Below are 24,072 nucleotides of genomic sequence, written 5' to 3'. Positions count from 1 at the left end.
CTTTTTTAACTCAACTGAGAATGATATTCAGGCATAGATTGCCTGTTTGATCATATGGAGCTGCTAAGCATAGCTGCGGAGAAGCTGTTAAATATTGGAAGTGGACAGTTCCTGTCCTGTGCAACAACCTTGGTTATTCGCGCTTGGGACTGCAGCATACCAGGCTACTGAGTTTCATGTCATGGTCAGTCAGCACACATTTAGAAATATGTTGATAAAGAAAGGAGAAAGAGCAATTTTATTATGCATTTTTAGGTTATTTATGGTGATCACGATGTACATCCAATAACCAGAAGAACAAGCAATATTTCCAAGTAAGAAAGACTCTTGTCAATAAAAAACTGGCACAATAGCGTTCACATCTTTAATCACTCTAAGGAAGATGGTGTGCCAATTCCATTATTATTGAAGTTGTCGCTTCGTTTTGTGAAAAATCTGGCTGGCAAGGCAACTATCTATTAGTGCCTTCAGTTTTTGCTGCTGATGATGTGAAGGTAACCGCATTTGTTGGATGGTCCCTTACATTCAAGCTTAGAACTTCAGGCCTTGCATAATGCCCAACCACATCAAAGTCAAACTTTGCACGAGCTATTTCTCCAAGATCTAGGCATAATTTAATGTTATCAGAGTCAGAGCTATGGTAGCACAATGAAAACAAAACCAACATTAATCCTATTCTACGTCAAGCAACATTAATGTAGCATAGGACGTTAAATAATACCCTCAATTATGAGCTTTCAATAGACATTCATATTTACAAGATTACTTGGACAAGGACAGGCACGGAACGAAATTCTGGCCCATTATATCATACTTTTAGATAACAGTTTATGTTTATGCCCAACTTTTTGCAGCTAACAGTGACAGTGAACTGATATTGCTACATACCAGTGTACCAAATAACCAAAAATGATATTCAGGGACAAATTGTAAGACTCTTAAAATTGCCCATTTTCCTTCAAGATGGATGTTCTGTCCATGTCTTTGGAGCAACTTTCATCCCAAAGTACCATGTCTGTCCTCCACAATTGTTCTTAATTGAAATGTTCTTTTAGTACTTGAAACACTCAGAAAATTAAGTGTTGGAGGAAATTCTGCAAATCTACTAAGTCCCAATTCCCAGTGCATGTGAGACGTTGGTGCACAGATACATATAAACTACCTAAAAGTGAGAACAGTGGGCATACCTAGGTCTGCTGAGATCAGTGCCTCCTCATCATAATTGGGTCCTGATAAAACATTCCCCAGGGGTGAGATAATGACACTGCCTCCAGCACAAACAACAGAATCTGGTGTAAGGTCTTCTTCTATTCCGGAAAATATATACTCTGGAGGAGAAGGGTAATCTTTCCTTCGGCAGAACTGATTGGCAGATAGCACAAAACACCCACCCTCCAGAGCAATGTGCTTCATTGTTGCTTGCCAAGTGTCTCTAGCATCAGCAGTTGGTGCACAGTATATCTCAACACCTAAAAATTAAATGATCAGAAATTAAAATGGAATCATGTAAAAACCTAGGGATAAAAGAACAGAGAAGTCTAATCCCAGCCAACATAATGTTATGCATATCATAATCATATGTCAAGCAAATAATTAGTCTGCTTTCAGCCTACTTCAATTATTAAGAAGTAAGAAAAAGATTGTATATCACTTAATAGCACAAATGCAAAACTATTATGGATATAAAATTTGTTAGCTACTGCAGATTTTCATGATCCAACTTCATACAGATAAACATGCAAAAAGCAGATAGATGGAAAGATGGCATTTTTGCATGCTTAAACAACAGACAAACAAATACTGAGACCCATTTGAAAGAAATTTGAGCAAAAATAAAAGCCAACAGAGATAGAGCTAGTATATATAAGAACTAAACCAGGAAACGGCACAGTATTAACCTTGAACTGCTTGCTTACATTAATGATAGGCATGGACAAATGGTAAAGAAAACATGCCTCGGATGCCAAATGAAAGTATGAAGATAGATACTGATTACGTTAGGAATAAATACACACACGAAGTAATTGCTTGCCAATTGCCAAAATAGCAGTCTTATGGAGGAGCTATCTTTCATATGATGCAGAACTCCTTTCGTCCAGTTCACATGCTCACAAAAGGTTCAAAATACAACACTGGATAAAGGGAAAACAACAGAATGCAATACCTGATAGAGAAGTCGACAAAGTTTGATAAGCCAAGCAGCGTGAAAAATGACATAGCAAATTGCTGCTACGGCCTTATAATGATATTAATAAGTTAACTGAATGGTTTTACTGAAAATAGCTTACCTTTACCATACATTGCTGTCCTTAGAAGAGGCATTCTATTTTCCCAGCAAATAGCACCTCCAATTTTTCCAATTGGAGTGTCAAGAACAGGAATTGTTGATCCATCCCCGAATCCCCAAACAATACGCTCGGTGGCGGTGGGCATAAGTTTTCGGTGCTTTCCCAGGTAATGACCTTGAGAATCAAAAAACAGAATAGTGCAATAAAGAGTATATCCATCCCTCTCTATCACACCCATTACTAAATATATTTTATACTTTCCAGCCATAGCTGCCAAGCGATCCACTTCAGGGCCTGCAATTAGTAGAATCTTAGTTATCCATATAGAGATTCGTAAAGAAGTTTTCCTCTAAGACTGATATGATTGCAATGGAAGAAGCAACAAGAAGTCAACAAGGAGAGTGAAAAAGAAAGGTTACTACTTACTACTTACCAGGGACATTAATGGCTGAAGCATGATACTTGCGGAAATCTTCTCTGCCTTTGGGAGTTCTATTTCCAATGGCAGCACCAAAACTGGAACCACGAGGGTAACCGCCAACGAATGCTTCAGGAAACACAACCAATTGGGATCCGTAACCAGCTGCTTCTGCCAATAATCTCTCCGCCTTATCTGTACACAGAAAAGTATATGCATCAGAATTTAGATAGAAACAACCAGATAAAGCAAAAAGGCTAGTGAGTGAAGATAGCAAGTACCAAGGGTGGCCGGAGTGTCATAGAAGACCGTGGAGGCCTGGACGACGGTTGCTCGGATGGTTGGTGCGGAGGAATCTGCTCCCATATCGATCTCCGGGAAAAGCGGGGCGTCGGGTGGTGGTTCTGCGACAAGCGCCATGCCCACTTTGGTCGAGTTGTTTTGGTCAATTGTGGTGGGCTGCCTGATTTCTTGCCTTTCTGGTCTTTAAATCGAATGTGGAGTGTGGATAGCGCAGTGATGTCTGGACTTGCCTTCTATTTATACAAGGGATTTAATGATTTATGCTAATTTGTGATTTTATTTAAATATTTTAGTTTTAAATTATTCAATTTTAGAATATCTTAAACTAAAACTAAAGAATAATTAATTCTTTTTTATTTGAAAATTTTTTCACTTAATAACAAGTTAAAATCATAGGTTTCATTTACACTTAAAAAAAAAAAAATCATAGGTTTCATTTATATTTTTTCTTATAAACTCAATATGTCAAATAAATAGTCAATAACTTATTTATATATTTTTAATTTTTTTTATTATCAACTATTATAATAATTCAAAAATTTTAATTAAAATATTATTATACTTTATGTATTTTTTAATTTTATTTTAAAAATAAAGATGAAAATTTTCAAATTATTCATATTTTAATAGATACATTCCATTATAAAAATTAAATAATTTACATTCTACTAACTATTTAAGTTTATTTATATCTTATTATTAAACTTATCATTAAATTTAATAAAAATATCACGTTATCATTTTAATTAATATTAAAAATTAATATTTTAATATAATTTTAAATAAATAATTGTTTAAAAAAATCTTAAATTTTATTAATTTTAATAATTATACTCTAAATCATTTTTTAATAAATATATTCTAAAACTAATTTTTTAATTTGATTTAATTTTTAATTTTAATTAAATTTACTTATAACTTTAAATAATAAATTTTTAAAAACTGATAACTATTTTTCTATTTTTTTATATAGATAAATAAAACTTTTTGTGTAGTTATAAGTTATAAATTTTATGACAATATAACTTCTGAAAAATTAAGAATCATTGATTATTGCTAATTATAAAATTAATCATATTTATTATATTCACTCTAATTAATTAAAAATCAATAACTAATCTAATAATTTAAAATAACTAAATTTATTAGACATTGATACATCTTATTTTCCTCTTACTCCATTTTTTCTTCTTAGTCCATCATATGGGTCTCTCAATATTCGATTTGATGAAAGGACCTGCAAAATAAGAAAAGATGGTCAGGGGTCTACCGGGGATACCCCCAGTAGAGACCTTCCGACGTTCAAGTCAGATTCATGAACTAATGTAGTATAAATAGGCAAGAGTTGCAGAGAAAAATAAAGTACAAATATGGAGCCGAGGAAGAAGCCGGAAGAAGAAGAAGGAAGAAGGAAGAAAAAGACCCCCTTCCTTTTTACCTGCTCCTCACGTTTTTTTGCCTCCCTACTATTGTGCTACCTGTCTATGTTACTCAGGCCCGTACGTACGGATGTGTTAGACCCCCTCTCCACGCCAGGCGGCCATTTAATTCTCTCGGGGTGCTTGCGGGCAGGGCTGCGAAGTGACTGGACCAGCTCCTCTCCCTCACATCACATCACCGGGCTGGACTTCTTCCTACTAGGTTTGAGCTCGCAGGTAACCCATCCAGCTCGGTGTGTCTGGGTCGAGGTCTGAAATGCTGAGTTGGTCAGCCTAAGGAGGGCTCGAAGGGCTTTGGGCCATTGCTCTCCTCTTGGGCCCAGGCCCGGCCTCGCCGAGGGTAGAGGAAGCCCGTGGGTCATCAATTGCCCATTTACCTCCTCGGCAGTTATTACATGAGTGGCGAGGGGGTAAATCCTTAAACTCTATTTAAGGCCACGTGGCCCGAGAACTGCTCTTGTCAAAAGTGTCCTTTCCTTGCCTTTTTATTTCTTTGTCTCTTTACTTTGATGTTTGAATGTATGGCGATCTGGAGATGTGTATTTGATGATGAATGATATTTCACCTCGGCCTGTACCTCATTATTATTTTTTACTCAGACTGTCTTCTGGCTTTGTTAATTTTACTTAATTGATGGACCGAGCTATCTCTACTGGGACTTTGCTAGTCGAACTGACCCGGGCTAAGAGCTCGGCGTCTGGCTAAGCTTCTGACTTGCGAGTTTTTCTTATTCTCATGAGGGCATTTCTGTTTTTGGCTCATGACCTCGTCAGTGCTGCGAGCTCGGATATATAATGTAACGACCCGAAAATCGGACCGCTACCGGCGCTAGGATCCAGATCGGCTTAAGGCCGCCAGGACCCGTAGCAAGCCTGACATAACCTGAAAACCTGTATAATCCCATACATGATCAACAACATGCATAAAAATTTAAACTTTTCTTTCATCATCCAACTCAACCTGAACATACATGCATAACCATAATCATGACCCCTCTGTGGGATCTCAACAATGCCTCAACGGCGATACAACATGAGATGAGTTGGTTTAAACATAAACATTTTAAAACAATTTCTATAGATCATGTCTCAAAGGGATTACAATACTCACATAGTCAAGCACATCTATAACCTCAATATACCTCATTACATAACATACTGAATCTCTTACATTACATCATAGTACAATTGTCATGTCCACAATCTAACTATTACATACACATACTTCAAAACTTTGGCTAACCTCCTGGTCTACCCTGTACCTGCACATCTGGGGTTAGGGGAGAGGGGTGAGCTACAAAGCCCAGTGAGCAGAATAGTATAAAACAATATATTAAAATTTCATGCTTTCATGGAATGCAACACAATACAACAAATCACATCTCGGATGGTATTGTCACCTATAGTCCTCTACATAGGTCCAACTGTGCCGGGACGTAGAATGGGTCAACCGGTCTTTCCCTTATCATAACATATCATATGGACCAACTGTGCCAGGGACGTAGAATGGGTACAACCTGGACTTTCTCTTACATCGTGCCAGGGACGTAGAATGGGTACAACCTGGACTTCCATACCATATCATGCCATAACATCATCATATCATATGAGGACTAAAGGGTCATCCAATAACCAATCCACATCAACATCAAAATCATAAATGCAATGCAACATATTCGTGAATACTAATGCAAGCAACCTACTATATCTCGTGGCATTCATGATGCATGGATCATGCTCAAAATTCATATTTCATCTAATTTAAAAACTTAAGGTTCATTCCACTCACCTCTGGCTAGCTCTGACAAACTCTGTAGCAGCTGGCTCACTGCTGGGGTCCTCGGTTCCTCGGGTCCGAACCTACACAGGTGGACTCCAATGAGGGACCAAACATACATAAACACAACTCTAACGTACTCCCCAAAAACCCCCTAAAACATCATAAAACAACTACATAGAAACATGCAAGAAATGGCTGGACAGGGCACTTTCGGCGGCAGGTTCGGCGGCCGAAAGTCCCTCCAGAGCCGAAAGTCAGGCAGGTTCGGCGGCACCTTCGGCGACCGAAACTCCCAGACAGAGGCGAAACTCATGCATGTTCGGCGGCACCTTCGGCGGCCGAAAGTCCCAGACAGAGACGAAAGTCTCTTTTCGGGGGCAACTTCGGCAGCCGAAAGGCCTGCCTCCCCAGCCATGTTCGGCGGCCGAAAGTGCCTTCGGCTGCCGAACCTGGTTTCTGCCAAAGGGCAGAAACTTGGCTCCTTTGTGCATTTTCGCCTCCAAACTCACCAATCATGCACATACCTCAGTTAAATCATGCATACAAGTTCCTAGGGGCCTCAAAACATCAAATACCCCAACTACAACACTTCAAACACACAAAATCAACATACATTATCCAAAACATCAAGATTAACCCATAACTCCACATATAACCTAACATGCATTTCTACCCATAGATCTAGCATAAAAACTTATTTAAAACACATAAGGAGCTTAAGATCGGCTCTTACCTCTTGAAGATCGAGAGGGAGACGACCTAAACTTGGAGATCCACGAAAATGAGCTCCTGGGTTCCCAAAGCTCCAAAACTTGTTTCAAAAGTTCAAAACCCTCAATGCAAGCTTAAAACTCGAGAAAAATGGTGGGGATTTGGAGGAAAAACACTAGATCTGGGGAGAGGGAGGTCGGAAGCTAGCTATGGCCGAAAATGGGAGAAAGCTCGCCCATTTCGGCTAAGTGACCCTTTTATAGTGGCTGGCCAGGCCACGTTCGGGGGCCGAAAGTGCTTCCGCATGCATGCCATGTTCGGCGGCCGAACTTGACTTTCAGCGGCCGAACCTGAACTTCCCTCACTCATGCTTTCGGGGGCCTAACGTGCCTCCAAAACGCATGCATGTTCGGCGGCCGAACTTGACTTTCGGCGGCCGAACCTGGGTTTTCCTCCAAAGACTTTTCATGCAAAACTCATTAAATTTTCATACTTAAAACCATGAAATACCTTAAAACATTTTATGAAATCATGATTCTACCCTACTAGAGGCTCCCGACATCCGAGATTCCACCGGACGGTAGGAATTTCGATACCGGAGTCTAGCCGGGTATTACATTCTCCCCCCCTTAAGAACATTCGTCCCCGAATGTTCCTCAACTAGCACACATAGCAAGCATGGCATAAAACACAACATACTTGCAAAACACATAAACTCACAGGGAACTACCTCAGAAAAGATAAGGGTATTGCTGAAGCATGGACTCCCGTGTCTCCCAAGTGCATTCTTTCAAGTTGTGGTGGTTCCACAGGACTTTCACCATTGGGATTTCCTTGTTTCTTAACTTTCTGATCTGGGTGTCTATGATCCGTACTGGCTGTTCAACATAAGTGAGATCCTCTTGGACCTCCACATTAGGCTCACTAAGAACCTTGCTCGGATCTGACACAAACTTCCTCAACATTGAAACATGGAAAACCGGATGGATTCTTTCCATTGAAGCAGGTAAATCCAGCTTGTACGACACATTCCCAATCTTTTGCAAGATTTTGAAGGGTCCGATGTATCGTGGGGCTAGTTTACCTTTCTTCCCGAAGCGAACCACTCCCTTCATTGGAGACACCTTAAGTAGTACCAGATCCCCCTCCTGAAACTCTAACTGTCTCCTGCGGACGTCTGCATAGCTCTTCTGTCTGCTTGCAGCAGTCTTGATTCTCTCTCTGATTATGGGTACCACCCTGCTGGTGATCTCTACTAGCTCAGGCCCTGCTAAGGCCTTTTCTCCTACTTCCTCCCAGCAAATAGGTGATCTGCACTTCCTTCCGTACAAAGCTTCATATGGAGCCATCCCGATGCTAGCATGATGGCTGTTGTTGTAGGCAAACTCCACCAAAGGTAGATGCTGCCTCCAAGAACCGCCAAAGTCCAGCACACACATTCTGAGCATATCCTCGATAGTCTGGATGGTCCTTTCTGACTGTCCATCAGTCTGGGGGTGGAAGGCAGTACTGAAGTCCAACCTAGTACCCATGGCATTCTGCAGACTCCGCCAAAACCTGGAGGTGAACTGGGGCCCTCTATCCGACACTATCGAAACCGGAACCCCATGCAGCCTGACAATCTCATCCACATATACCTGCGCTAACTTGTCTACAGAGTAGCCACTCCTGACAGGAATGAAGTGAGCAGATTTGGTGAGTCTGTCCACAATCACCCATATGGAGTCCACTCTGTTGGACGCCGCCGGTAACCCAACTACGAAGTCCATAGCTATATTCTCCCATTTCCATTCTGGAATAGGTAGCGGGTTAAGCATTCCAGCCGGCTTCTGATGTTCCAGCTTCACCCTCTGACACACTTCGCAGGCTGACACGAACTGTGCCACTTCTTTCTTCATTGCTGGCCACCAATACACTTTCTTCAGATCTTGATACATCTTGGTGGCTCCGGGGTGAACGCTGTATTTCGCATTATGAGCCTCCCTCATAATGTCTCCTTTTAGCCCTATGTCATCTGGTACACATAGTCGGCTCCCATAGCGGAGGATCCCCTTGCTGTCGAATCTGAACTCACTATCATTGCCTGACTGAACAGTCCTGGCAATCTTTACTAACTCCGGGTCCTCATGCTGTTTCTGAGCCACCTGCTCCAGAAACACGGGTGCCACTCTCATCTGGGCCACCAGGGCACCTGTACCAGACAACTCCATCTGTAGACCTTCCTCAATAAGCTTGTAGAACTCCTTCACCACTGGCCTCCTTTCTGCCGATATGTGGGATAAACTACCGAGTGATTTCCGGCTTAAGGCGTCTGTCACAACATTCGCCTTACCCGGATGGTACTGAATCTTGCAATCATAGTCACTCAGCAGCTCTACCCATCTCCTCTGTCTCAAATTCAAATCTCTTTGACTCAGGATGTATTGCAGGCTCTTATGATCTGTGAAGATCTCACATTTTACCCCGTAGAGGTAGTGCCTCCACATCTTGAGTGCAAAGATTACTGCTGCCATCTCTAGGTCGTGTGTGGGGTAATTCAACTCATGCTTCTTTAGCTGTCTAGAAGCATAAGCAATCACCCTCTCATTCTGCATTAGTACACAACCCAGTCCCACACGGGACGCATCACAAAAGACTGTAAAGTCCTCATCACTAGATGGCAGAGCTAAAACTGGTGCTGAAGTCAACCTCTTCTTAAGCTCTTCAAAACTCTTTTCGCACTGGTCGGTCCACAGAAATTTCTGATTCTTCCTGGTTAACCTGGTCAGAGGAGCTGCTATCTTAGAGAAGTCCTGAACGAACCTCCTGTAGTAACCTGCCAAACCCAAGAAACTTCTAATCTCTGTCACTGAAGTGGGTCTAGGCCAGTTAGCCACAGTTTCTGTCTTCTTGGGGTCCACCTCAATCCCATTCTCTGACACTACATGCCCCAAGAACGAAATGCTCCTTAGCCAGAACTCACACTTAGAGAACTTGGCATACAAGCCATGTTCCCTCAAAGTCTGCAAGACCAACCGCAGATGATGGGCGTGCTCCTCTGCATTCCTGGAATACACCAAGATATCATCTATGAAGACAATAACGAAGTGATCCAGGTACTGGCTAAACACCCTGTTCATGAGATCCATGAATGCTGCAGGGGCGTTTGTTAACCCGAACGGCATTACAAGGAACTCAAAATGCCCATATCTGGTCCTGAAAGCTGTCTTTGGCACGTCTTCATCCCTTATCCTTAGCTGATGGTACCCCGATCTCAGATTTATTTTGGAGAAACAACCTGCTCCGGCTAGCTGGTCGAATAGATCATCGATCCTTGGCAATGGGTACCTATTCTTGGTAGTGACTTTGTTCAACTGCCTGTAGTCGATACAAAGTCTAAGGGATCCATCCTTCTTTCTCACAAACAAGACCGGAGCACCCCAAGGTGAGGTACTCTGTCGGATGAAGCCCTTCTCTACCAGCTCTTGCAACTGCTCTTTCAATTCTTTTAACTCGGCTGGGGCCATCCTGTAGGGAGGGATAGAGATCGGTCTAGTTCCAGGCACCAACTCTATCTCGAACTCTATCTCCCTAGCAGGTGGTAAACCTGGAAGCTCATCAGGAAAGACATCCTGAAACTCTCTGACAACTGGCACCGAGGCCGGCTCCCTGACCTGACTGTCTAGCTCTCTCACATGAGCTAAGTACCCCTGACATCCCTTCCTAAGCAACCTACGAGCCTGAAGAGCTGATATCAGACCTCTAGGTGTGCCCCTCATGTCTCCTCTGAAGACGACCTCTGACCCGTTCTGATCTCTGAACCTGACTACCTTGTCCCTGCAGTCCAAGGTAGCACCATGGGTAGATAGCCAATCCATCCCTAGAATGACGTCAAAGTCTGTCAAATCTAGAACCACAAGGTCGGCGGAGAGGCATCTTCCCTCAACAAAAACTGGACTGTACTAGCAGACTGACACTGCCACTAACGGGTCACACTTGGGTCCACTGACCCATAAGGGACACTCTAACCCAGAGACTATCAGACCCAACCTCTCAACGGCTCTTGGAGCAATAAATGAATGAGATGCACCCGGGTCCATTAATGCATACACATCAGAACACCCAATGACGAGATTACCTGACACCACGGTGTTGGATGTGTTAGCCTCCTGCTGTGTCATGGTGAAGATCCTGGCTGGAGCTGATGGACCTTCACCTCGGGAACCAGAAGAAGAGGCTGCCCCTCTCCCTCTACCTCTGCCACTGCCCTGAGTTGTGGCTGGAACTGCTGGCTGTGCCACACTACCAGAAGCTGTCTGCTGGGGCTGGCCCATAAAAGGCGCTCTAGGACAATCCCGAGCTATGTGTCCCTCCTGTCCACATCTGAAACATGTATTGGTCCCAGCTCGACACACTCCCCTGTGCGGTCTTCCACATCTCTGGCATTCTGTACCATCTGAGCCTGAGCTCGAGCCACCGCCGAATCCCAGACCGGATTTCAACTTGTTCCAAAACTTATTCTTCTTCGACTTCCTGGTGGTGTTATCCCACCTCTTCTTTCCTGAGCTCTGAGAAGAGAAACCTGGTCCTCCTCTGCCTGGGGTCTTAACCCCTGAAGACTGGGTCACTGACTGCTTCACTGACCCCTCAACTATAGCACTTGCTTCCATTCTTCGCGCCATATCCACCACAGTGTGGAAACTTTCTCTCTCAGCTGACTGAACCAACGAGGAGTACCTGGAATGCAGCTTCATAACATATTTCTTGGCTTTCTTCGTATCTGTATCTAGAGCTTGCCCTGAAAAAGGCAATAGCTCCAAGAATTTATCCGTGAACTCCTCTACACCCATGTGCTCTGACTGCCTCAGTTGCTCAAACTCAATCATCTTCAGTTCTCTAGAACTGTCTGGAAAAGCCCATCCAGCGAACTCATTCGCAAATTCTTCCCATGTCATGCCGTCTAGTCTCGGGTCCACATAACACTTGAACCACTCCCGTGCCTTCTTGCACTTCAAAGTGAACCCTGCCATCTGAATGGCCCTGCTGTCACTTGCCCCTAGCTCATCAGTTATTGTCTTCACCACTCTCAGATACTCAAAGGGGTCATCCCCTGACTTGTATTTGGGAGCATCTAGCTTGAGGTAATCTGTCATCTTTACCTTGCTCCCATCAGCTGAGCTAGGTCTAGGAGGTTGAGTAACTGGGGCTGCTGGTTCTGTAGGTGGTGGAGGTGGAGGTGCAGCATTCCCCGAGGTGGGGTTTGCTGGGTTTGGATAGAAGGGTGAGGGTGGATAAGCTGGGTACTGTGTGTAAGGTGGATAGAAAGGTGGATAGGGCATGTAGGTAGGGTAGGGGTTAAAGCTGGAGTAATCCGATGTACCTCCCATCGGATACCCTGAACCCTGTGGGAAGGGTGGATAATGGGGTGGAAAACCAAACCCCGAGGCCTGAACGCCTCCCTGAGACTCCCCTGTCCCTTCTTCCTCCATGCTCACATCCAAGTTCCCATCCCTCCTCTGATCCTCTCCTGTAACCTCCCTCACATCTGAAGAACTTCCTCCTCTATCTGTCCCCCTTCTGCTAGCATCAAAAGACCTTCTAGGGTCCCTTGACACTCTTTCTCTGTTGGCTCTACAAGACATTGCCCGAGGCAATGTAGGAGGACGGGCGCTCGTGCCCTCATCCTCAGGTGGCACTCCAGTCAATCGCGCAGATCGACGAGTTCCTCTCATCTTATTCTCTGAAAAACAGCTCATAACAAGCAAACATTAGCATCATATGGTTCATGTGGGCACACATGAACCCTCATCACATACATCACATAGCATAGCATATCATTAATGCACATGCATAAAGTCATGGCATTTCACATCATCATGCAGACAGGACTCAACATCCTATCCTAGTGGACATGACCTTCCTATTGTGCTTGACCTTCTAGAACATCTATGAGCCCGACACTCTAGGTCCGATCCTATGAACCTAGGGCTCTGATACCATTCTGTAACGACCCGAAAATCGAACCGCTACCGGCGCTAGGATCCAGATCGGCTTAAGGCCGCCAGGACCCGTAGCAAGCCTGACATAACCTGAAAACCTGTATAATCCCATACATGATCAACAACATGCATAAAAATTTAAACTTTTCTTTCATCATCCAACTCAACCTGAACATACATGCATAACCATAATCATGACCCCTCTGTGGGATCTCAACAATGCCTCAACGGCGATACAACATGAGATGAGTTGGTTTAAACATAAACATTTTAAAACAATTTCTATAGATCATGTCTCAAAGGGATTACAATACTCACATAATCAAGCACATCTATAACCTCAATATACCTCATTACATAACATACTGAATCTCTTACATTACATCATAGTACAATTGTCATGTCCACAATCTAACTATTACATACACATACTTCAAAACTTTGGCTAACCTCCTGGTCTACCCTGTACCTGCACATCTGGGGTTAGGGGAGAGGGGTGAGCTACAAAGCCCAGTGAGCAGAATAGTATAAAACAATATATTAAAATTTCATGCTTTCATGGAATGCAACACAACACAACAAATCACATCTCGGATGGTATTGTCACCTATAGTCCTCTACATAGGTCCAACTGTGCCGGGACGTAGAATGGGTCAACCGGTCTTTCCCTTATCATAACATATCATATGGACCAACTGTGCCAAGGACGTAGAATGGGTACAACCTGGACTTTCTCTTACATCGTGCCAGGGACGTAGAATGGGTACAACCTGGACTTCCATACCATATCATGCCATAACATCATCATATCATATGAGGACTAAAGGGTCATCCAATAACCAATCCACATCAACATCAAAATCATAAATGCAATGCAACATATTCGTGAATACTAATGCAAGCAACCTACTATATCTCGTGGCATTCATGATGCATGGATCATGCTCAAAATTCATATTTCATCTAATTTAAAAACTTAAGGTTCATTCCACTCACCTCTGGCTAGCTCTGACAAACTCTGTAGCAGCTGGCTCACTGCTGGAGTCCTCGGTTCCTCGGGTCCGAACCTACACAGGTGGACTCCAATGAGGGACCAAACATACATAAACACAACTCTAACGTACTCCCCAAAACCCCCCTAAAACATCATAAAACAACTACATAGAAACATGCAAGAAATGGCTGGACAGGGCACTTTCGGCGGCAGGTTCGGCGGCCGAAAGTCCCTCCAGAGCCGAAAGTCAGGCAGGTTCGGCGGCACCTTCGGCGGCCGAAACTCCTAGACAGAGGCGAAACTCATGCATGTTCGGCGGCACCTTCGGCGGCTGAAAGTCCCAGACAGAGACGAAAGTCTCTTTTTGGGGGCAACTTCGGCAGCCGAAAGGCCTGCCTCCCCAGCCATGTTCGGCGGCCGAAAGTGCCTTCGGCTGCCGAACCTGGTTTCTGCCAAAGGGCAGAAACTTGGCTCCTTTGTGCATTTTCGCCTCCAAACTCACCAATCATGCACATACCTCAGTTAAATCATGCATACAAGTTCCTAGGGGCCTCAAAACATCAAATACCCCAACTACAACACTTCAAACACACAAAATCAACATACATTATCCAAAACATCAAGATTAACCCATAACTCCACATATAACCTAACATGCATTTCTACCCATAGATCTAGCATAAAAACTTATTTAAAACACATAAGGAGCTTAAGATCGGCTCTTACCTCTTGAAGATCGAGAGGGAGACGACCTAAACTTGGAGATCCACGAAAATGAGCTCCTGGGTTCCCAAAACTCCAAAACTTGTTTCAAAAGTTCAAAACCCTCAATGCAAGCTTAAAACTCGAGAAAAATGGTGGGGATTTGGAGGAAAAACACTAGATCTGGGGAGAGGGAGGTCGGAAGCTAGCTATGGCCGAAAATGGGAGAAAGCTCGCCCATTTCGGCTAAGTGACCCTTTTATAGTGGCTGGCCAGGCCACGTTCGGGGGCCGAAAGTGCTTCCGCATGCATGCCATGTTCGGCGGCCGAACTTGACTTTTGGCGGCCGAACCTGAACTTCCCTCACTCATGCTTTCGGGGGCCTAACGTGCCTCCAAAACGCATGCATGTTCGGCGGCCGAACTTGACTTTCGGCGGCCGAACCTGGGTTTTCCTCCAAAGACTTTTCATGCAAAACTCATTAAATTTTCATACTTAAAACCATGAAATACCTTAAAACATTTTATGAAATCATGATTCTACCCTACTAGAGGCTCCCGACATCCGAGATTCCACCGGACGGTAGGAATTCCGATACCGGAGTCTAGCCGGGTATTACATATAATACCTAGAGGAATGTCTTATTTACATGAGTGCCCCGCATTAGACGATTTTAAATCTTGTTCTTATTACGAGCTCAAACGTCTTGTCCCTCTAGATGTAACCTTCTGTCGGTCAGTGCAGTCTGAGCTGTGTGCTCCGCTGGGATAGGGAGCTTGGTCTTTTGTCGTCTTCCTCTTCCTGGGTCATCTTTGCTAAGTGTTTGTTTACTATGGGTGTAACGACCCGAAAATCGGACCGCTACGGGAGCTAGGATCCAGATCGGCTTAAGGCCGCCGGGACCCGTAGCAAGCCTCACATACAACCTGTATACCTGTTTAATCCCATACATGATCAACACATACATAAAAATTTTGAACTTTTCTCATTCATTTACCAAACTCAACCTGTGCATGCACAACTCATAGGCATAACCATCAACCCCATACTAGAGTCCTCATCAATACTCCAATGGGGTAACATAACATATTTTAAGTTTGGTTAACATAATATCATAAAACATTTCATTAAAAGATCATGTAACCAAAAAGGGATTAACAACATACTAGGGTCAAGCACAATTCTAAACCTCAATACTCATCATTACATTACATAACTATTTAATACTATTCATTACATTACTGAACTATACATTACATTTCAACACTTATCATGTCCACCACTAGCTATTACATAAACAGGACTTTACTCTAGCTGACCTCCTGGTCTATCCCGTACCTGCATACCTGGGGGATTAGGGAAATGGGGTGAGCTACTAGAGCCCAGTGAGCAGAATAATAAAACATTTAATTTAAATCACATGATCTCATGGAATGCATCACATCACAAACAAATCACATCAAGGATGGTTTTGTCACCAATAGTCCTCTACATATCCAATAGTGCCAGGGGCGTAGAATGGGTCTCGACCTGGTCTTTCTCTTAACATAACATAACATAACATAACATTCCAATAATGCCAGGGGCGTAGAATGGGCCTCGACCTGGTCTTTCTCTTAACATAACATAACATAACATAACATTCCAATAATGCCAGGGGCGTAGAATGAGCCTCGACTTGGTCTTTCTCTTAACATAGTGCCAGGGGCGTAGAATGGGCCTCGACCTGGACTTTCATACCATACCATATCACATCATATCATACGAGGACTAAAGGATCATCCAATACCCATCCACATCATCATCATATTATGCAATGCAACATATTCGTGAATTCTAATGCAAACAACCTAATATATCTAATGGCATTTGTGATGCATGAACATGCTCAAAATTTGATTTATTTGCTTTGAAACATAAAGAGTTATTCTACTCACCTCTGGCTAGCTCAGACAAGACTCTGAAGTAGCTGACTCATTGCTGGGGTCCTCGGTTCCTCGGGTCCAAACCTACACAGGTGGACTCAGATTAGAGACCAAACATACATGAACATGACTCTAAAATACTCCCCAAAAACCCCCTAAAACACCTTAAAACAATCATAGAAATCATGCAAAGAAAGGTTGAACAGGGCACTTTCGGCGGCAGGTTCGGCAGCCGAAAGTCCCTCCAAAGCCGAAAGTCATGCACCTTCGGCAGCACTTTTGGCGGCCGAAGGTTCCTTCCAGAGATGAAACTCATGCATGTTCGGCGGCACCTTCGGCAGCCGAAACTCCCTTCCAGAGCCGAAAGTCCACTTTCGGGGCAGGGTTCGACAGCCAAAGGCTAGCCTCCACAGGCAGGTTCGGCGGCCGAAAGTCCTTTCGGCTGCCGAACTTGAGTTCTTCCAAAGGGCATAACTCAGCCTCTTTCATGCACAAATGCCTCCCAACTCATACAACTCAAACACAACACTTCTACAACATGCATACACACATACATCAGCTCCTAGGGGCTTCAAACTATCTTAAACCCCAACTACAACACATCAAACATACATATACAACTCACATTGCTCATAAACACAACATAAACCAAAAACTCAACATAAACTTATACATGCATTTCTACCCCAAGAAACTTCATGAAACTCAACTAAAACATGAAAAGAAGTGTGGATCTACTCTTACCTCTTGAAGATCGAGAGGGAAGACGATCCAACTCGGAGATGGGGGAGATCTCGCTCCTTGTGTCTCTAAGTTCCAAAACTTTCTCTTTTGCTCAAATATCTTCAAACCAAGATAAAACTTGTTAAAACATGAAAGATTGGAGGAAAAACATCAAAAACGACCATGGGAGAGCATGGACTCACCGTTGGCTGAAAATGGGGAGAAAACTCGCCCGTTTCGGCTATGGAGCCCTTATATAAGGCTGGCCAGACCACCCTTCGGCAGCCTAAAGTGCCTCCAAAACTCATGTAAGTTCAGCGGCCGAATATGAGGTTCGGCGACCGAACCTTTGCCTCTTTTGGAAGCCTAACTTGCCCCCCTAAACTATCCCACGTTCGGCGGCCGAACCTGGAAATGCCTCCTTAGTCTTTTTCATTCACAACTTAATTTCCTTCTTACTTAAAACCATAAAATACATTAAAACATTTTATAAAAACATGATTTTACCCTTCTAGAGATTTTCGACATCCGAGATCCCACCGGACGGTAGGAATTCTGATACCGGAGTCTAGCCGGGTATTACAATGGGTTAATCCGAGCTGTGAGCATGACCCTTCACTTTCGTTTATCCTTTTGTGCGTTTCGCATTGGCGGGCCTTTTCATATAGGGAGCTCGGCTCTCTGTTGTTTCTTCTACACTGATCAGTCCAAATTTAGACTACTTTATCATGATATTATTAATATTAATTTATACTTTTTCTGCCTAATTTTGTGATTTTGATCTTATTTTGCAGAAAATGGTGTAAAGAGATAATTTGGAGAAAAAACCTTTAAAACTGCCTAAAATGGAACAAAGGAGAGTAATCATGCCAAGTTGCAACTAAAGAGGAGATAAATAAGGAAAGTAATTTGAAATTCAAATTTCAAATCTTCAAGAGCATTTAAGATTCAAAATTCAGCTTGTTTAGGAAGCCAAATATCAAGAAGACATACTTGCCTCTCAAGCCTTACACATTCAAAATTCAAAAAGAGGCTCCACCTCATCAATACAACTTGGGCGGCAAGGGCAGCAAGGAAGACCAACTTGGACAGCAAGTAAAAGACTTAGGGCAGCACATAAAGGTTATAAATACCTCTCTTCAAGTGCTGCACAAGGGCTCCCTCTCCTCTCTTCAGATTCGGCGCACACTCACTCCAAGGCCTACCGCCTACCGCCTGGCACTTTTCCTTCTTCCTTTCTTTTATTTTCTTGTTTTGTTTCAGCCATGAGTGGCTGAAACTCCTTTTTCTAGTTGAAGATTGGTTGATACTTTAGTTGTTTTATGGATTGGGAGATCAGAATACACATTGTTTAACTTTTGTTTTTCAATATTCATGCAATCTCATACTTAATTCCATTGTTGTTTTGTTATTTTGATCAATATGGCCAATTGATTCTTGATTGCAAGGTAATAAATTGTTAGTTTGGATAGTTTTAAGTCCCTAATTGCTTGGATTGTTCAAACATAAGATACACTTGGTGTAAAAACTAAGGAAATTGCATGATCTAGCGATATCACCATGCGTTTGGGTAGCTAGAATTAGGTCTCTCTATTTTCTTAATGCAATTGATAGTTGTTAGATGCCTAAGGCCCAAAGACGTTCATTGGCAACTTGTTGATTAGTGATTAGTTAGAGGACGTTCCCTAATTAATTTATGCTTAAGGAGAGATATGGTGGTGAGAAGCATATTCCATCTCCATAACTAATTTATTGAATCAAACAAAGGAACCTAAGTATCAATGATCAATCTTAACAACTGAAGTGGATCCAATTCTTCAACTAGAGCTTTTCTCATAATTGAATCTCTTTATTTTTATTATTCTCTTACTTTATTGGTTTCATCATTAGTTTAATTGAATCAATCTCAAACCCCTCTTTTTACTTTACTTGCAATTTACTTTTATTTTACTTTCAGTTTGTTTTCTTGGTCTTGATAAGAAAGATAGGTAAGTATCAATTCCCTGTGGATTCGATCCTTTTACCACTATCTGCAGTTGTAAAATTGTTGATAACTGAAAATGTTATTTTTGACCGACTTTGACAACCGCACAGTAAAAAATTGACGCTGTTTCCGGGGAATTGATTTAAGTAATTTATTTTTTTTCATGACCAGATATGGACACAAGGAAACTTTGCCTTACGATCCAGAAATTGAGCGAACACTCAGACGACTTGGGAAGCAAGTCACCACCGAATCTGCCATAGAGGAGCCTGCCATCGCAGGAACTGATTCATGGCTAAGGTAAGTACATCTACTTTCTCTTCTCAAATTTCTGAACTAACCTTTGCTGTGAGATGTCTTGTCATAGGTCAAGCTCAACAAGCTCAACAACTTCAACAATCTCAACTATGTGGGATTTGTGCACATGTAGGACACCCAACTGATCAATGTCCTATACTTCATGAGGATGACCAGCCAGTACATTTAATTGGAGGATTCAATGGACAGCCGAGACATGATCCCTACTCTAACACATACAATCCAGGTTGGAGAGACCATCCGAACTTTGGCTATGCTAGGGATAACAACTACCAGAACTATCAAAGAAATCAAGCCCAAGCAGCACCTCAAAGTTCCAACATGCACCTCAAAGAGATGATAAAATCATTAGCAAATTCTATCCAAAGTCTCGAACAACAAATGGGTCAAATAGCCACCTCAGTGAGCAAGCTTGAATCTCAGAGGAAGTTGCCATCGCAAACAGAGGTGGATCCCAGACAAGATGTAAGTGCAATCATATTAAGAAGTGAGAAAGAGCTTTAAGATGTCAAGGCTGATGATGGAAGTTCGCAAGTACAAGGACAAGCTGCTAAAGAAAAACAACCAGAAAACTGTTTGTCCAAACAAACTGGTCAAACAGAACCTGTTTATGGTTTAGATATCATTGATTGTTTGAACCAAGAAGTTTTTGATATAAATCATTAGCTAAAGTCTACAGCATTCAGCTGATGGACTGCGACCAAACGCAAAAAGACAAAGGCCCGCCCGCACCTCTTCAGCTCAATCCATAGATAAGCCATGGACCACCCGTCCCACTTCAAAAAGTGGAAGTGAAATTGACTCGCGGTTGTTGAAGCCGGTCAAAAATAACCTTTCTGGTTATCAACAATTTGCAACTGCAGATAGTGGTGAAAGGATCGAATCCACAGGGAATTGAATACTTACCTATTTTTCTTACCAAGACTAAGAGAATTAACTGAAACAAAAATAAACTGAAAGATAAATAAACTGAAAGCAAAATAAAACTGAAACGAGATAAAACTGAAAGCGGAATAAACTGAAACGAGATAAAAATGAAAGCGAGATAAACTGAAAGAGAAATAAACGGAAAGCAAAATAAACTGAAAGTGAAATAAACTAAAACGAGATAAACTGAAAGCGGAATGAAAATATATTGTAGTAAAAGTAAAATGGGGGATTTGAGATTGATTTAATTAACAAACTACTGAAAGCAATTAAAATAAGCGAATAATAAAATAAAAGAGAAATAAATAAATAATAAGAAAGCTCTAGTTGAAGAATTAGATCCACTTCAGTTATTAGGATTGATCATTGACACTTAGTTTCTTTTGATTGATTCAATAGATTAGTTATGGAGATGGAAGACGCTTCGCACCACCATGTCTCTCCTTATGATTAAACCAATTAGGAAACGTCCTCTAATTAATTACTAATTAACAAATTGCCAAGGAACGTCCTTGGGCCTTAGGCATCAAATAATTGTTAATTGCATGAAGAAAGAGAGAGATCCAATCCTAACTACTCAAACGCATGAGATGTTACTAGATCATACAATTTCCTTAGTTTTTATACCAAGTGTTCTTATGTTTGAATAACTCAAGCAATTACGGACTTAAATCATCCAAACTAACATATTATTACTGTAATACCCGGCTCGAGTCCGGCCTCGGAATTCCTGTCATCTGGTGGAATCTCGGGTGTCGGAACCCTCGAGAAGGGTAAGACATATGTTTACATGTGTGTTTTAAGAGTTTTGAATGTTTTTACGTGTGAAAGGAAATGAGTTTTGAAAGAAAAGCAACAAGGGAGAAATGCAAAGGTTCGGCCGCCGAAGGTCACTTTCGGCCGCCGAACATTGCATGGTTTCGGATTCACGTTCGGCTGCCGAAGGTGGTCTGGCTAGCCACCTATAAAAGGGCCAAGGGTCGGTGGAAGGAGGCTATTTCTCCTCCACTTGCAGCCAGAGGTGAGTTCCAGCCTCTCTTACGTTGACTTTCATGGTTTTTATGATTTCCTTCAAATCTTTCCAAGGTTTTAAGAGTTTTGATGATTTTTGAAGGTTTTAAGCAAAAAGAACAAAGTTTGAAGCTTGGAGAGTTTGAGAACGGATTTCTCTCTATCTCCACGTTAGGATCGTGTAATCTCTTGGTTAGAAGAGGTAAGTACAGATCCTGAACTTTCTTTGTTGATTTTTGAAGGTTTTATGAAGTTTGTATGGGTAGTATGCATGGTTAGGTTTAGGTGAGGTTTTTGGTGGTCTTTGATGATCTTGCATGTGTAAGTGTTATGTGCTATGTTTGTTTGGGGTTTATGATAGTTTGAGACCGCTTTGTGCATATATATGTGTATGTGCTAGTTGGGAGTAGTTGATATGCATGTTGTAGGTTTTTGGGCAAAGTTTGCATGAAACAGAGCAAGGTTCTGTCCCCTGGACAAAACCAGGTTCGGCCGCCGAAAGAAGGTTCGGCCGCCGAACATGCTTGGAGGCAGTTTCGGCTGCCAAAGCTTGCCCCCGAAAGCTAAGCTTTCGGTTTAGAAAGGGGCTTTCGGTTTAGAAAGGGACTTTCGGCCGCCGAACTTTTCGGCCGTCGAAAGGATGTGAGTTTCGTCTCTGGACGAGACCTTCGGCCACCGAAGGTGCCGCCGAACATGCATGAGTTTCGTCTCTGGAGAGGGGTTTCGGCCGCCGAACCTGCCGCCGAAAGTGCCCTGTCCAGCCTTCTTTTGCATGTTTTCTGTGAATGTTCTAGGATGGTTTAGAAGGGTTTTGGGGAGTTTCTTAGAAATGTTCTTGAGTGAGTTTGGTCCCTCATTTGAGTCCACCTGTGTAGGTACGGACCAGAGGAATCAGGGAGGTCAGCAGTGAGTCCAGTTTCAGAACCTGCAGAGTCAGTTCAGAGTCAACCCGAGGTGAGTGGAACTGAACTTAGTATGTTAATATGAAAAACGAGTATTTTAGCATGCTTCATACATCATGAATATGCTATAGGGTGAGTGCATTAGTGTACACGAATATGATGCATTGCATTTCCTTGATTCTATGACTGTATGGACATAGTAAGGATTCAATAGCCCTCAGAGGAAAGACCTGGAACAGCCCTACGGGGACCAGGCATAAAGACCTGGAATAGCCCTACGGGGACCAGGCACAAAGACCTGGAACAGCCCTACGGGGACCAGGCACAAAGACCTGGAACAGCCCTACGGGGACCAGGCATATGGTATAGAGGGAGTGTTGATCCGTCCATGCTGAGATGTGATTACTTGTGATGTGATACATTGCATGAGAGCATGTTTTATCACCTGTTCTTTATTACTGTTCTACTCACTGGGCTATAGTAGCTCATCCCTCTCCCCTAACTCCAGTTGTGCAGGTTCAGAATTCAGAGGGAAGTCAGCAGGGTACAGGAAGAGTATATAGTTTGTAATAGTTAGTTAGTGTGGACATGTAACTGTAAATGTAAAGAGATAATGTATGTGTACAGTGTATAGAATGGTGCTTGATTATAAGAGTTGTAATCCCTTTTTGTGTTTTCACATGATCAGTTTATGTTTATATATTGTTGTATGTTTATGAGAAAACCAGGCTTAACATTATGAGTTTTATCCGCCTAGAGCAATGAGGAGCTCTAGTAGGGATTGGTAGAGAACAGAGATAGTGCATGTAATACCCGGCTAGACTCCGGTATCGGAATCCCTACCGTCCGGTGGGATCTCGAACGTCGGAAATCTCTAGAAGGGTAAGAACATGTTTTATAAAATGTTTTCATGTATTTTAATGTTTTAAGTATAAAAGAAAATGAGTTTTTACATGAAAATAGCATTGGAGGAAAACCCAGGTTCGGCCGCCGAAAGGCAAGTTCGGCCGCCGAACATGCATGCGTTTTGGAGGCACGTTAGGCCCCCGAAAGCATAGGCGAGGGAAGTCCAGGTTCGGCCGCCGAAACTCACGTTCGGCCGCCGAACATTGCATGGATGCGGAGGCATGTTCGGCCCCCGAACGTGGCCTGGCCAGCCACCTATAAAAGGGGCACTTAGCCGAAATGGGCGAGCTTTCTCCCATTTTCGGCCACAGCAAGCTTCCGACCTTCCCTTTGCAAATCTTGTGTTCTTCCTCCAAATCTCTTCCATTTTCCTTGAGTTTTAAACTCACATTGCAAGTTTTGAGCATTCAAACCAAGTTTTGGAGCTTTGGGAACTCAGGAGCTCATTTTCGTGGATCTCCAAGTTTAGGTCGTCTCCCTCTCGATCTTCAAGAGGTAAGAGCCGATCTTAAGCTCCTTATGTGTTTTAACTAAGTTTTATGCAAGATCTATGGGTAGAGATGCATGTTTAGGCTTATTGATGAGTTTATGGGTTTTGATGCTTTGATGGACAATGTAGCTTGTTTTTGTTGATGGAAGTGTTGTAGATGGGGTATATGATAGTTTGAGACCCCTAGGTGTGATGTATGTGAAGTATGCATGTTGTAGAGCAAGTTTTTGCATGATTTGAGCTTGGGAGGCGAAATGGGCATAGAAGAGCTGAG

At 42.7% G+C, this 24,072-nt stretch overlaps 1 protein-coding gene across 1 annotated transcript; it reads right to left on the bottom strand.

The window, feature by feature from the left end:
• Window positions 1-211: 211 nt before the first annotated feature.
• LOC110613972 (bifunctional nitrilase/nitrile hydratase NIT4A) lies at window positions 212-3,228 on the bottom strand. Its single transcript, XM_021755414.1, has 5 exons — window positions 2,988-3,228; window positions 2,722-2,901; window positions 2,289-2,582; window positions 1,188-1,469; window positions 212-603 (listed from the first exon to the last, which is right to left on the bottom strand). The coding sequence occupies exons 1-5, from the start codon at window positions 3,124-3,126 to the stop codon at window positions 452-454; spliced, it is 1,047 nt and encodes a 348-aa protein (XP_021611106.1). The 5' UTR covers window positions 3,127-3,228; the 3' UTR covers window positions 212-451.
• Window positions 3,229-24,072: the final 20,844 nt, after the last annotated feature.

Source organism: Manihot esculenta, chromosome 4 (genome assembly GCF_001659605.2).
Source record: "Manihot esculenta cultivar AM560-2 chromosome 4, M.esculenta_v8, whole genome shotgun sequence".
NCBI lineage: Eukaryota > Viridiplantae > Streptophyta > Magnoliopsida > Malpighiales > Euphorbiaceae > Manihot > Manihot esculenta.
Note: the sequence above shows the minus strand (reverse complement) of the source record. Positions and strands in the feature narration are given on the sequence as shown.